At 38.1% G+C, this 12,616-nt stretch overlaps 1 protein-coding gene across 3 annotated transcripts in view; it reads right to left on the bottom strand.

Annotated features, from left to right (window-relative positions):
• Nucleotides 1–12,616, bottom strand: part of NCAPD3 (non-SMC condensin II complex subunit D3) — a 146,225-nt gene that overhangs the window by 85,503 nt on the left and 48,106 nt on the right. For all 3 annotated transcript variants that reach the window (XM_023734037.1, XM_023734038.1, XM_023734039.1), the window contains exons 8-9: nt 1,799–1,932; nt 339–411 (exon numbers count right to left, since the gene is read on the bottom strand). In XM_023734037.1, coding sequence (XP_023589805.1) covers nt 339–411; nt 1,799–1,932 — 207 coding nt within the window. The remainder of the gene's footprint in view (nt 1–338; nt 412–1,798; nt 1,933–12,616) is intronic.

Below are 12,616 nucleotides of genomic sequence, written 5' to 3'. Positions count from 1 at the left end.
AAATATGGAATTTTCTTCAAAATAACAACCTGGTATGTGTACATATCGGGGGTACAAGTAGGGGTGTAAATAACACAAGAGTGTAGATGCTGGGTGATGGGTATCTGATGATTCATCTCCCTAGTCTCTCCATTTTTGTATATGTTTCAAATTTTCCAAGATCATTTTTTTTTTTTAAAGAACATACTGTCTAGGGAAACATCTAATGACTATTAAATAAAACACTTTTAGTAAGCATACGGACTCATTCTGGAGAACAAATACACATACACACTTTCATATATACATATACATATATATACTTGTATCTGTAGTACTATTATTAAATCAAATGATACCTTGGCACAAATATGCTGGAGTAAGATACGAAGGACCGGGAATATACTTTCTTTTAGTTCTTCCACAAGTAAGCTATTTAAAAAAAAAAAAAACATATCCCGTTACAACACATCTACTATTACAATAAAATAGTAATTTTTCTTCATTCAATCCTAAAAAGCCACTACTATATTTTAGAATTTCTAAATATTAAAAACAATCTACTCCAATATTACAAGTCGTTTTGGTAGAACAAAGAATTGATATAAAATATCATAGCAGAAAACTATTAAATACTTGCTATCATGGTTTTAAAGAGCTGTCACCGAGTAGAGAGGTACAGTAATGAAGGAGGAAGGGTAGAATCTTCATATTATTCTTTGACTACTTACTAAATTTCATATTTAAAATCTATCATTTAGGGATAAATATATGAAGAGAATATGACACAGTACCACCTTGTGGTAGCTCAGTAAAACGCTACTTTTATGAATGTGACATTACCTCTTTAAACTTTAATCCAAGAAGAAATTACTGTAACTCTCAGATACGGCCCACTTTTACTGGTAAGTTTATTTGCACCATTATTTGAATATCACTGAACTGGCAACAACATGAACTCTCACTGAAGATCAAAAGTGGAAGTGTTTCTACTTAAAACATCTTAGTTATTTAATGTTCAAAAAAACCCTTAGCAAGAGACTGTTGCTCAGGGATTTGATGACACTGTATGTGGATGCAAAGATCATTGACATACCACATCTCCAACCACATTATGTTCTGTGCATACCTAGAGGTATGTACACTCATATACAAATACCATTTCTTTCCACCACCTCTATGCCCCATGTCAAATATTCAATACAGGAGGGAAAGAAAAGCTAACGGAATAGGAAAGATGTCTTTCCAAATAAAGCTAAGACGTGACTTTTCAAGTGAATCTGAGTGACTTATGAGGAAAAATTAGTCAATCGATTATTGCTAAAGAAGTAAAAAGCAACTCAATTCTTTCCTTTAGAAAATATTTTTCTGTAGGAGTAAGAGAACAGAAAAGTAGGGGGGGAAGAAAGGGAAAAAGTGGCAAGGAACTAAAGGAAACAGAAAAGCATGAAATAGAAAGAAAACAGGCAGAGTTGTTGGAATGATAAACAAGGCAGCAGAGAAAAAGAGAAAAAAACAGAGGCCATTACTACCCAGAGAAAGATCTCACAGGTAGGATGAGACAAGCTGGAGGCTGGCTCTGGCTCAGGCCCAGGAACTGTGGACTCCTGGTCCGTTAACCAGGCCCCAGTGCAGAGGTCACCAACAGTGACCTAGACTGCATGAACCACATCAGCTATGAAGTGCTTTATTTTGACCCCTAAAACCATAAACAGGCCTGAAATTCTGCCACCATAGGTGTCAGAAATCCTGGTGAGCATAGGGCCCAAAGGACTGAGGGACAGTGAGAGAGTAAAAATTCAAAATATGTGTGCTTCACCTGATGAACTGTACTGCCTGGTTTCTACTATTAATGACTTGTGAAGTAATAGTAAGGGAGGTGCGATGAGATCCTTCTCCAACTTCTAACATTAATATTACATTCAGCATTTGATGGAAAACACAACTGATAACCTAGAAGAGAAAAGAAAATTCAATTTAAGGTACGACAGAGAATCCATGTGCCTAAAAGATAGTGATACATACTAAAGTCAATCATTCCAAGTCATCTAAAAAGAAAGTGGGTTAACAGTTTTTGGCTGAACACTAGGAATGTGTTTATTGGGAAATTACCAGGTATTTGATAAATGCACAATGTAAACAGATCTATACCTATATGGGATGAAACTGACAACAGCAACTCAAAAGACTAGACAGAAAACTTAGAGGGCAGTGAATTTATTTTAGTAGGGGAGGAACATCTCAGAAAAGGGGAGAATGGTTGCACAATTTGAAGAATGTAATCAGTGTCACTGAATGTACATGCAGAAATCTGATTTGCTGTACAGTTTTGCTGTGTATAAGATCAACAATGTTGCATTCATCATCAAAAAGAACATTTCAAGATCTATCCTGAAGTACAATGCTGTCATGATAGGATAATATCCATACACCTACAAGGAAGAACAGTTAATGTCACTATTATTCAAATTTACACACTGGCCACAAAGGCCAAAGATGAAAGAATTGAAGATTTTTACCAACTTCTGCAGTCTGAAATTGATCAAACATGCAATCAGGATGCACTGATAATGACTGGTGATTGGAATGCAAAAGTCGGAAACAAAAAACAAGGATCAACAGTTGTAAAGTATGGCCTTGGTGACAGAAACGATGCTTGAGATTGTATGACAGAATTTTGGAAGACCAACGACTTCTTCACTGCAAATACCTTTTTTTTTTCACCAACATAAACAGTGACTATACACGTAGACCTCACAAGATGGACTACACAGGAATCAAATCAACTACATCTGTGGAAAAAGTCAATGGAAAAGCTCAATATCATCAGTCAGAAAAAGGCCAGGGGCCGACTGCGGATCAGACCATCAACTGCTCATATGCAAGCTCAAGTTGAAACTGAAGAAAATTAGAACAAGTCCATGAAAGCGAAAGTACGACGACCTTGAGTACATCTCACCTGAATTTAGAGACCATCTCAAGAACAGATCTGACGTGTTGAACACTAATGACTGAAGACCAGATGAGTTGTGGAATGACATCAAGGACATCATACATGAAGAAAGCAAGAGGTCATTAAAAAGACAGCAAAGAAAGAAAAGACAAAATGGACGTCAAGAGACTGAAACTTGCTCTTGAAGGTCGAGTAGCTAAAGCAAAAGGAAAAAATGATGAATAAAAGAGCTAAACAGTAAGATTTCAAAGAGTGGCTCAAAAAGACAAAGTATTATACATTACAATGAAATGTGCAAAGAATTGGAGATAGAAAACCAAAAGGGAAGAATATTTTCAGCATTTCTGAAGCTGAAAGAAATAAAGAAAAAATTCAAGCATCAAGTTGCAATACTGAAGGATTCTACGGGGAAAATATTAAACGACACAGGAAGCATCAAAAGAAGACGAAAGGAATACACAACAGAGTCACTATGCCAAAAAGAACTGGTCAATGTTCAACCACTTCAGGAGGCAGCATATGATCAGGAACCGATGGTACAGAAGGAAGAAGTCCAAGCTGCACTGAAGTCATTGGCAAAAAACAAGGCTCCAGGAATTGATGGAATACCAACTGAGATGTTTCAACAAATGGATGCAGCACTGGAAGTGCTCACTCGTCTATGCTAAGAAATTTGGAAGATGGCTACTTGGCCAACTGACTGGAAGAGATCCGTATTTATGCCTATTCTATTCCCAAGAAAGATGATCCAACCGAATGCAGAAATTATCGAACAATATCATTAACATCACACGCAAGTAAAATTTTGCTGAAGATCATTCAAAAGCGGCTGCAGAAGTATATGAACAGGAAACTGCCGGAAATTCAAGCAGCATTTAGAAGAGGCCATGGAACCAGGGATATCACTGCTGACATCAGATGGATACGGGCTGAAAGCAAAGAATACTAGAAAAATGTTTACTTGTGTTTTACTAACAATGTAAAGGCATTCAACTGTGTGGATCATAACAAATTACGGATAACACTGCAAAGAATGGGAATTCTGGAACACTTAATTGTGCTCCTGAGGAACCTATACATGGATCAAGTGGCAGTCGTTTGAACAGAACAAGGGGATACTGCATGGTTTAAAGTCAGGAAAGGTGTGCATCGGGATTGTATCCTTTCTGCGTATTTATTCAATCTGTATACTGAGCAAATAATCTGAGAAGCTGGACTATATGAAGAGATCAAGGCATCAGGATTGGAGGAAGACTCATTAACAACCTGCATTATGCAGAAGACATGACCTTGCTTGCTGAAAGTGAAGAGGACTTGAAGCACTTACTTATGAAGATCAAATACCACAGCCTTCAGTATGGATTACATCTCAACATAAAGAAAACAGAAGTCCTCACAACTGGACCAATAAGCAACATCCTGATAAATGGAGAAAAGAATGAAGTTGTCAAAGACTTCATTTTACTTGAATGCACAATCAACACCCATGGAAGCAGCAATCAAGAAATCAAAAGACACAGTGCATTGGGTGAATCTGCTGCAAAAGACCTCTTTAAAGTTTTGAAAAGCAAAAATGTCACTTTGAGGACTAAGGTGCACCTGACACAAGCCATGGGTGTTTTCAATTGCCTCCTATGCATGTGAAAGCTGGACAATGAATAAGAAAGACTGTAGAAGAACTGATGCCTTTGAATTGTGATGCTGGCAAACAATACTGAATATACCATGGACTGCCAAAAGAATGAACAAATCTGTCTTGGAAGAAGTACCACCAGAATGCTCCTTAAAAGCAAGGATGGAGAGACTATGTTTCACATACTTTGGACGTGTTATCAGGAGGGATCAGTCCCTGGAGAAGGACATCAGGCTTGGTAAAGTGGAGGGTCGGCAAAAAAGAGGAAGACCCTCAATGAGATGGACTGACACAGTGCCTGCAACAACGGGCTCAAACACAGCAACAACCGTGAGGATGGCACAAGACCAGGCAGTGTTTTGTTCTTTTGTGCATAGGGTTGCTATGAGTCGGAACCGAGTGAACAGCACCTAACAATAACAACAACAATCTCAACAACGACAAAAATTAAATAATATATATAAATAAAATAAACTATTCAAAAAATGTATAAACATACAGATATGAAGTTAACATCATCTAGTTTCTTTCTCCATCCCCTGCATATGACAGCCAGAACTCAGGGCAAATGGAGAATTGTCATTGATAAATGGGAAATAATGAAACTGATATACACTTATAGATAAAGGGGAAGAATGATACCTTACATTTTACCTAAAGTTTATAAAGTGTCTTCCAATATATTATCTTATATAATGTATTCAACAGATTATTCACCCAGTAAATAAAACAATTACTGAAAACCAAATACAGGAAAGGTACTGCATTAAGCACTTTCATATATATTAACAGATTTTACTATATTTAATTTTAAACCTAACAACAATACCATGAGGTAAGCATTTCTCATTATTTCCATTTTACAAATCATAAAAGAGACTCCAATGGTCAGCTGTCCAGAGTCAAGTAACTAAAGGTCCGGCTAAAACCAAGGTTGTCTAACATCAAGTTCACGATTAAAAAATAATACATTTCTACAGACAGACTGAATCCAAAAGGACAAATTTTCCCATCCACTTTGTTTTAAAATGTTAAAAAGGGTATGGGATGACAACGTAAAAACAAAAGGACAAACAGACCAGGAATAAAATGAGCAAAGGTGTTGAACAGACATTTCACCAAAAAGGACATTAAAATGGCCACCACGCATATGAAAAGAAGTTCAAAGTAATTAACCATCAGAGAGGTGCAAATCAAAACCACAATGAGATACCATTTCACTCCCACAAATGTTGGCAAGATGTGGGGAAATTCGAACCCTTTTCCATTGCTGACGGGAATGCAGAAATAGTACAGAGGTTGTGGAAAATAGTTTGGTAGTTCCTTGGAAAGCTAAAAATAGAACTGCTGTATGAAAAAGCAATTCCACTCCTAGGTATATACCGGAAAGACTTGAAAGTAAAGCCTCAAAAACAGATACATACTTCAATGTTCATTGCAGCACTATACACAATAGCCAAAAGATGGAAAGAACCTAAATACCCATGAACGGATGAATGGATAAACAAAATGTGGTACATACATCTAATGGAATACTACACAGTAAGAGAAATGAAGTCTTGATAATGCTACAGTAAGGACAGAGCTTGAAAACATCATGGCGAGTGGAATAAGTCAATCATAAAAGGACAAATGTTATATGGCCTCACTTAAATAAAAAGACGAGAACAGGCAAATGTATAGAGACCAAAGTTTATTAGTGATTACCATGGGTGGAAGGGAAAGGGGGCTTTACTGCTTATGGAGTACTGATTTTTGGTTTACAGTAATGGAAAAATCGTATTGATTAAGAGTAGTGTTGCACAGCCAATTAACGTAATTGTTGTCAACAAGTTGTATACCTGTAAAAAGTTGAATTGGCAAAAGTTGTGTGGTAGACATATTTACAACAACAACAACATAAAAGAATACCTGCTGAGGCTGCTTATGTACAAGCAAACACCTCATGGGATTTGGTTCCTTGACCTTGAGATTTACAGTTATGGTTTCATGGGATATCCCACTTAACTTGCCTAATAACATGCTTAGTGCTTCTGTTCTACCTCCTAGTTCACTGCGTAGTGCCTGGGGTCTTAAAACCTTGCAAGCGGCCATCCAAGGCACAACAATTGGCCTCTATTTACCTACAGTAACAGAGGAAGAAGGAGAGTCAGAAATAGGAGAAGGAAATGGAATTTGTGGCTCATTGCCTCTATGAACAACTCCCACCTTGCCCAAGAGACCAAAAGAACTAGATAGCGATGCCCCCCTACCATTAGTGAACATTTTGATCAAAGATTCTGTAGAATAATCCTGATCAAAAGGGGGAAAATACAGGGCAGAATTTGATATTCTCATAGAATCCAGATTTTCTGGAGCCAAGGGGGCTTGATGAACCCAAAACTATTGCCCTGCGATACTCTTTAAACCTTAAAGCACAAACCAGAAATATTCCCAGAAGTCTTCTAAAAATCAAACTATAGTTTAACTAGTAAAGAATGTTTGCCTTAAGCATTGTGCTTTTAAAAGATCTATCTACATAGGAAAAACTGACAACAACAACTCAAAGATTAGATTGGAAACTTGGGGAGCAGTGAGTTTATGTTAATGGAGAGGAACAACTTAGAAAAGGAGGGTGAGAATGGCTGTAAAACTCGAATAATGTAATAAGTGTCACTGAATTGTACATGTAGAAATTCTTAAACTGGTGTAGATTTTGCTGTGTATATTCTCACCAACAATAAAAACAATATAAATTATTTTTAAAAATGGTATGGGAATTAAAGGCATTACTATGAATTCTATCATATCCCTCTTTCAAGTACCATGGAATAAAAACTGTGATGGTTAAAGTTATGTGTCAACTTGGCTGGACCGTGATATTCAGTTGTTTGGCAGTTATGATGTAGTTTGGTAGTTATGAAATGATATAATCACTTCCACAATGAGATCTGACATATGGTAATCAACTCCATGATGAGATCTGCTATGAGCAGCCAATCAGTTGAAAGGAAGTTTCCTTGGGGGGTGTAGCCTGCATCCAATATATATGGACTTTCTGGCAAAGAATTGCTGGCTTTTGCTCTACTCTGGATCCTACATTTGGCTCCTCATCACCTGACCTCCAGTTCGTGAGACTTGAGCCAGGAGCCTAACCATACTGCGTTCATCAGCCCCTGCACCTATGAGTTAGGAAAAGCCTCAAGCCTGACGCCTGATGATGGACTTGGGACTTTCCAGCCTCAACAACTATGTAAGCGATTTCCTTGACGTAAATCTCTCTTAAGCTCTCTCTCTGTATATATACATTTCACTGGTTTTGCTTCTCTACAGAACCCAGCCTAAGACGTTTTATACCAAGAGTGGTTCTAGAGAAACAAAATTATAACTATGAGTTTTCTAATAGTAAAGAGGACACTGTTAATCCATAGCATGAGGCAGCAATAGAAATATGCAAAATATCACCACCAGTACATCAAGTATTGGTGAGAGGCAAAGCTCTGAGTGAAGGCATGTTCGATACTTTTCTACAGTTTCCTCAGAATGAGAAGAATAAGGAAGCTGGCTGGTTGTTTCCACTTTGGCTAGAAAAAGTGGTGAAAGAAAGAGATGAGTTCATGACTTCGGAGTCAAAGCTCAAGTGCCATATAAACAACCTTAAAGTTGCCACTTGTGCATTGAAAGGAAGACTTATTTCTTGTATAAACAGAGCTGATACTGCCGAAAATTAAACCCAGAGTCTTATTGTAAAAATGACTACATTACAATGCCAACTGAGTTCTCAACCTCGAATGGTGTCTAAAGTTAAACACAGGACTCTGATGGGGCATAAACGGGATCCTGAAATTTGGGATGGGGACATGTAGGCAGATAAGGTGGGGACAATGAGCCCCAAAATTCCGTTGAATAGAACCTGCAAACAAAACCATTAGCCCCTCCACCTCCCTTTGATGAGATTAAACCAGATGTGTGTGAAGAGCCCTTGACTGAGATATCACCTGGGAAGAAGCGTAAGTCATTGCCTGGGGAATCGCCTGAAGCAAATGATTTACAAGACATTGCTGAAAGTTCTCAAAATACATACTCACCACCCATTTTTCCTCCTAGACCAATAACTAGACTTAAGTTCCATCAAGCCCCAAAAGGTCAAGTACAAAGTGTGACATATGAAAAGTATGCTAAATTCCAAAATAATTGCTTAACTTTTCTAATACGTACAAACAGAAACCTGGGGAATATGTGTGGGAATCGCTATTAAGAGTGTACGATAACAGTGCAAGAAACATAAAGTTGGATCAGTCTCGGTTTATTGGTATGGGCCCCCTAAGCACAGAATCTTCATTCAGTATTTCAGCTCGAGAGGTTAGGAAAGGATGTAATAGTTTATTTGGCTGATTCGCTGAAGCATGGCTTATACAGAGGCACACACTAAATTTTTACCAGCTTCTGCCATCTCAAATGCACCAAACATGCAATTAAGATACATTTATAAATACTGGTGATTGGAATGCAAAGTTGGAAACCAAGAAAATGGAAGAGTAGCTGGAAAATAAAGGCCTTGGTGATAGAAACAATGCTGGAGATCACATGGTAGAATTTTGCAAGACCAATGACACCTTCTTTGAAAATACCTTTTATCATCATCGTAAACAGTGACGGTACGTGTGGACACCTCCAGATGGAATACACAGGAAACAAATCGACTACACTTGTGGAAAGAGAAGAGGGAAAAGCTCAATATCACTAGTCAGAACTAGGACAGGGCTGACTGTGGAATAGACCATCAACTGCTCATATGCAAGTTCAAGCTGAAGCTGAAGAAAATTAGAACAAGTCCACAAAAGCCAAAGTATGACCCTGAGTAGATTCTACCTGAATTTAGTGACAATATCAAGAATAGGATTTGACTCATTAAACACTAATAACTGAAGACCAGAAGAGTTGTGGAATGACATCAAAGACATCATACATGAAAGAAAACAAGAGGGCATTAAAAAGACAGCAAAGAAAGAAAAGACCAAAATGGATGTCAGAAGAGACTCTGAAACTTGCTCTTGAAGGTCGAGTAGCTAAAGCAAAAGGAAAAAATGATGAAGTAAAAGAGCTAAACAGTAAGATTTCAAAGGATGGCTCAAGAGGACAAAGTATTATATATTACGATGAAATGTGCAAAGACTTGGAGATAGAAAACGAAAAGCGAAGAATATTTTCAGCATTTCTGAAACTGAAAGAAATGAAGAAAAAATTCAAGCCTCAAGTTGCAATACTGAAAGACTCAATGGGGAAAATATTAAATGACGCAGGAAGTATCAAAAGAAGATGGAAGGAATACTACACAGAGTCCCTGTACCAAAAAGAACTGGGTGACATCTAAACATTCAGGAGAAAGGATATGATCAAGAACTAATGGTACTGAAGGAAGAAGTCCAAGCTGCACTGAAGTCATTGGCGAAAACAAGGCTCTAGGAATTGATGGAATACCAATTGAGATGTTTCAACAAACTAATGCAGCGCTGGAAGCACTCAATTGTCTATGCCAAGAAATCTGGAAGAGAGCCACCTGCCCAAATGACTGGAAGAGATCCATATTTGTGTCCATTCCAAAGAAAGCTGATACAAAAGAATGTGGAAATTATTGAACAATATCATCAGTATCACAAACAAGTAAAATTTTTCTGAAGATAATTCAAAAACGGTTGCAGCAGTAGATCAACAGGGGACTGCCAGAAATTCAAGCTGGATTCAGAAAAGGACATGGAACAAGGGTATCATTGTTGATGTCCGATGGATCTTGGGTAAAAGCAGAGAATACCCAAAAGATGTTTAGCTGTATTTTACTGACTACACAAAGGCATTGGACTGTATGCAAAAGCATTCGACTGTGTGGATCATAACAAATTATGGATAAATATAAAAGAATGAGAATTCCAGAACACTTAATTGTGCTAATGAGGAACCTGTACATAGACCAAGAGGCAGTTGTTTAAACAGAACAAGGGGATACCGTGTGGTTAAAAATCAGGAAAGGTGTGCATCAAGGTTGTATCCTTTCACCATCCTTATTCAATCTGTACGCTGAGCAAATAATCTGAGAAGTTCCACTATACAAAGAATGCCACATCGGGACTGGAGGAAGACTCATTAACAACCTATGATATGCTGATGACACAACCTTGCTTGCTGAAGGTGAAGAGGAACTGAAGCACTTACGGAGGAAAATCAAAAACTACACCCTCCAGTATGGATTACACCTTAACATAAAGAAAACAAAAATCCTCACAACTGGACCAATACGCAACATCCTGATAAATGGAGAAAAGACTGAAGTTGTCAAAGACTTCATTTTACTTGGATCCACAATCAACACCCAAGGAAGCAGCAGTCAAGAAATCAAATGATGCACTGCACTGGGAAATCTGCTGCAAAAAATCCTCTTTAATGTGTTAAAAAGCAAAGATGTCAATTTTATGACTAAGGTGAGCCTGACCCAAGCCATGGTGTTTTCAATTACTTAATATGCATGCAAATGATGGAAAATGAATAAAGAAGACTGACGAAGAATGGAATTATGGTGCTGGTGAAGAATATTGAATATACCATGGACTGCCAAAAGAACAAACAAATCTATCCCGGAAAAAGTACAGCCAAAATGCTCCTTAGATGGATGGCAAGACTTCGTCTCACATACTTTGGGCATGTTATCAGGAGAGACCAGTCCCTGGAGAAGGACATCACGCTTCGTAAAGTAGAGGGTCAGTGAAAAAGAGGAAGACCCTCAACGAGATGGGTTGACACAGTTGTTGCAACAATAGGCTCACCCATAACAACAATAATGAGGATGATGCAGGACTGGGCAGTGTTTCACTCTCTTGTACACAGGGTCACTGTGAATCAGAATAAAATACTACACTAAATCAAGCTGAAGTATCAGACCTGCCTTGATATACCACAGAAGAATGTATCCAAAGGCTTACAGAAATTGGCATGTTAGAGTGGATTGTTCAGAATACACTCATAAACCCACACACGGAGTGCCTAGACGACACACCTTTTACCACAACAGTGAGGAACAAATTTGTGAAGGGATTCCCAACATCCATGAAGACTGCTGGCACTGCTATTTTATGTAATTCAGATTTGACAGTGGGAGCTGCCCTAACATAATTAAGACACCTAAGTACAATAGGAGCCCTGGTGGCACAGTTGTTAAGTGTTTGGCTGCTAACCAAAAGTCTAGAGAACCATAAACCTGTATTTGGAGAGGAAGAATGGAGTCAACACAAATATTCAACATTTTTCAAGATTAATTCTCTCTACAATATTTTAGGGAATGTGTCTCTTATAAATTCAGTTATTGGTCTAATTTAATCTGAGTAACAGATGCTAATATCTAGCCACAGAAATTTAATTCTACACTGATCTCCTGGAGTGAAATGATTTGGCTGCTAACCAAAAGGTCAGGAGTTCCAATCCACCAGCTGCTCCACGGAAACTCTATGGGGCAGTTCTACTCTGTCGTATAGGGTTGCTATGAGTCAGAATTGACTCAATGGCAATGGGTTTGGTTTTTTTTATTTTTTGTTGTTTTTTTAAGTACAATGGAGCTGATTGGACCCTGTGGTGATAGGGGCCAAGGGGCAGCACTCAATGAACAAAAACAAGGTGGGCATGGTTATCATAATGGACAGCAGAATCAAAGGAGTAATCAGAGTAGTCTGACTCACACGCACTCATGGTGTTGGCAACTTAGTCATGGTGTCACAGGGAGTGAAATAAACGGGAAATCTACAAATATTTACTTGATCTATACAAGCAGAATAATTCTAGGTAAAGTGAACAGCAATCTAACTTGAATTGCCGGAATAGCGAGTTATGGCCCTTCAATCAATTCCTAGACTTGAGTGAATTTAAAGACCCACAACCTCTTGAAGGAAGTGGAGGCCGGGTACCCTTGAGGAAGGATTCCACTACACTTCCAAAAATTTATACTGTTAATCCTTCTCCCAGCTGTCCCCAAAAGGATCTGTGGCCTTTTATGAGAGTGACGGTTCACTGGGAAAAAGGAAATAATC

The sequence above is a fragment of the Trichechus manatus genome, unplaced genomic scaffold (genome assembly GCF_000243295.1).
Source record: "Trichechus manatus latirostris isolate Lorelei unplaced genomic scaffold, TriManLat1.0 scaffold00064, whole genome shotgun sequence".
In the NCBI taxonomy this organism is placed as follows: Eukaryota; Metazoa; Chordata; class Mammalia; order Sirenia; family Trichechidae; genus Trichechus; species Trichechus manatus.
This window is presented reverse-complemented; position numbering and strand designations above follow the sequence as displayed.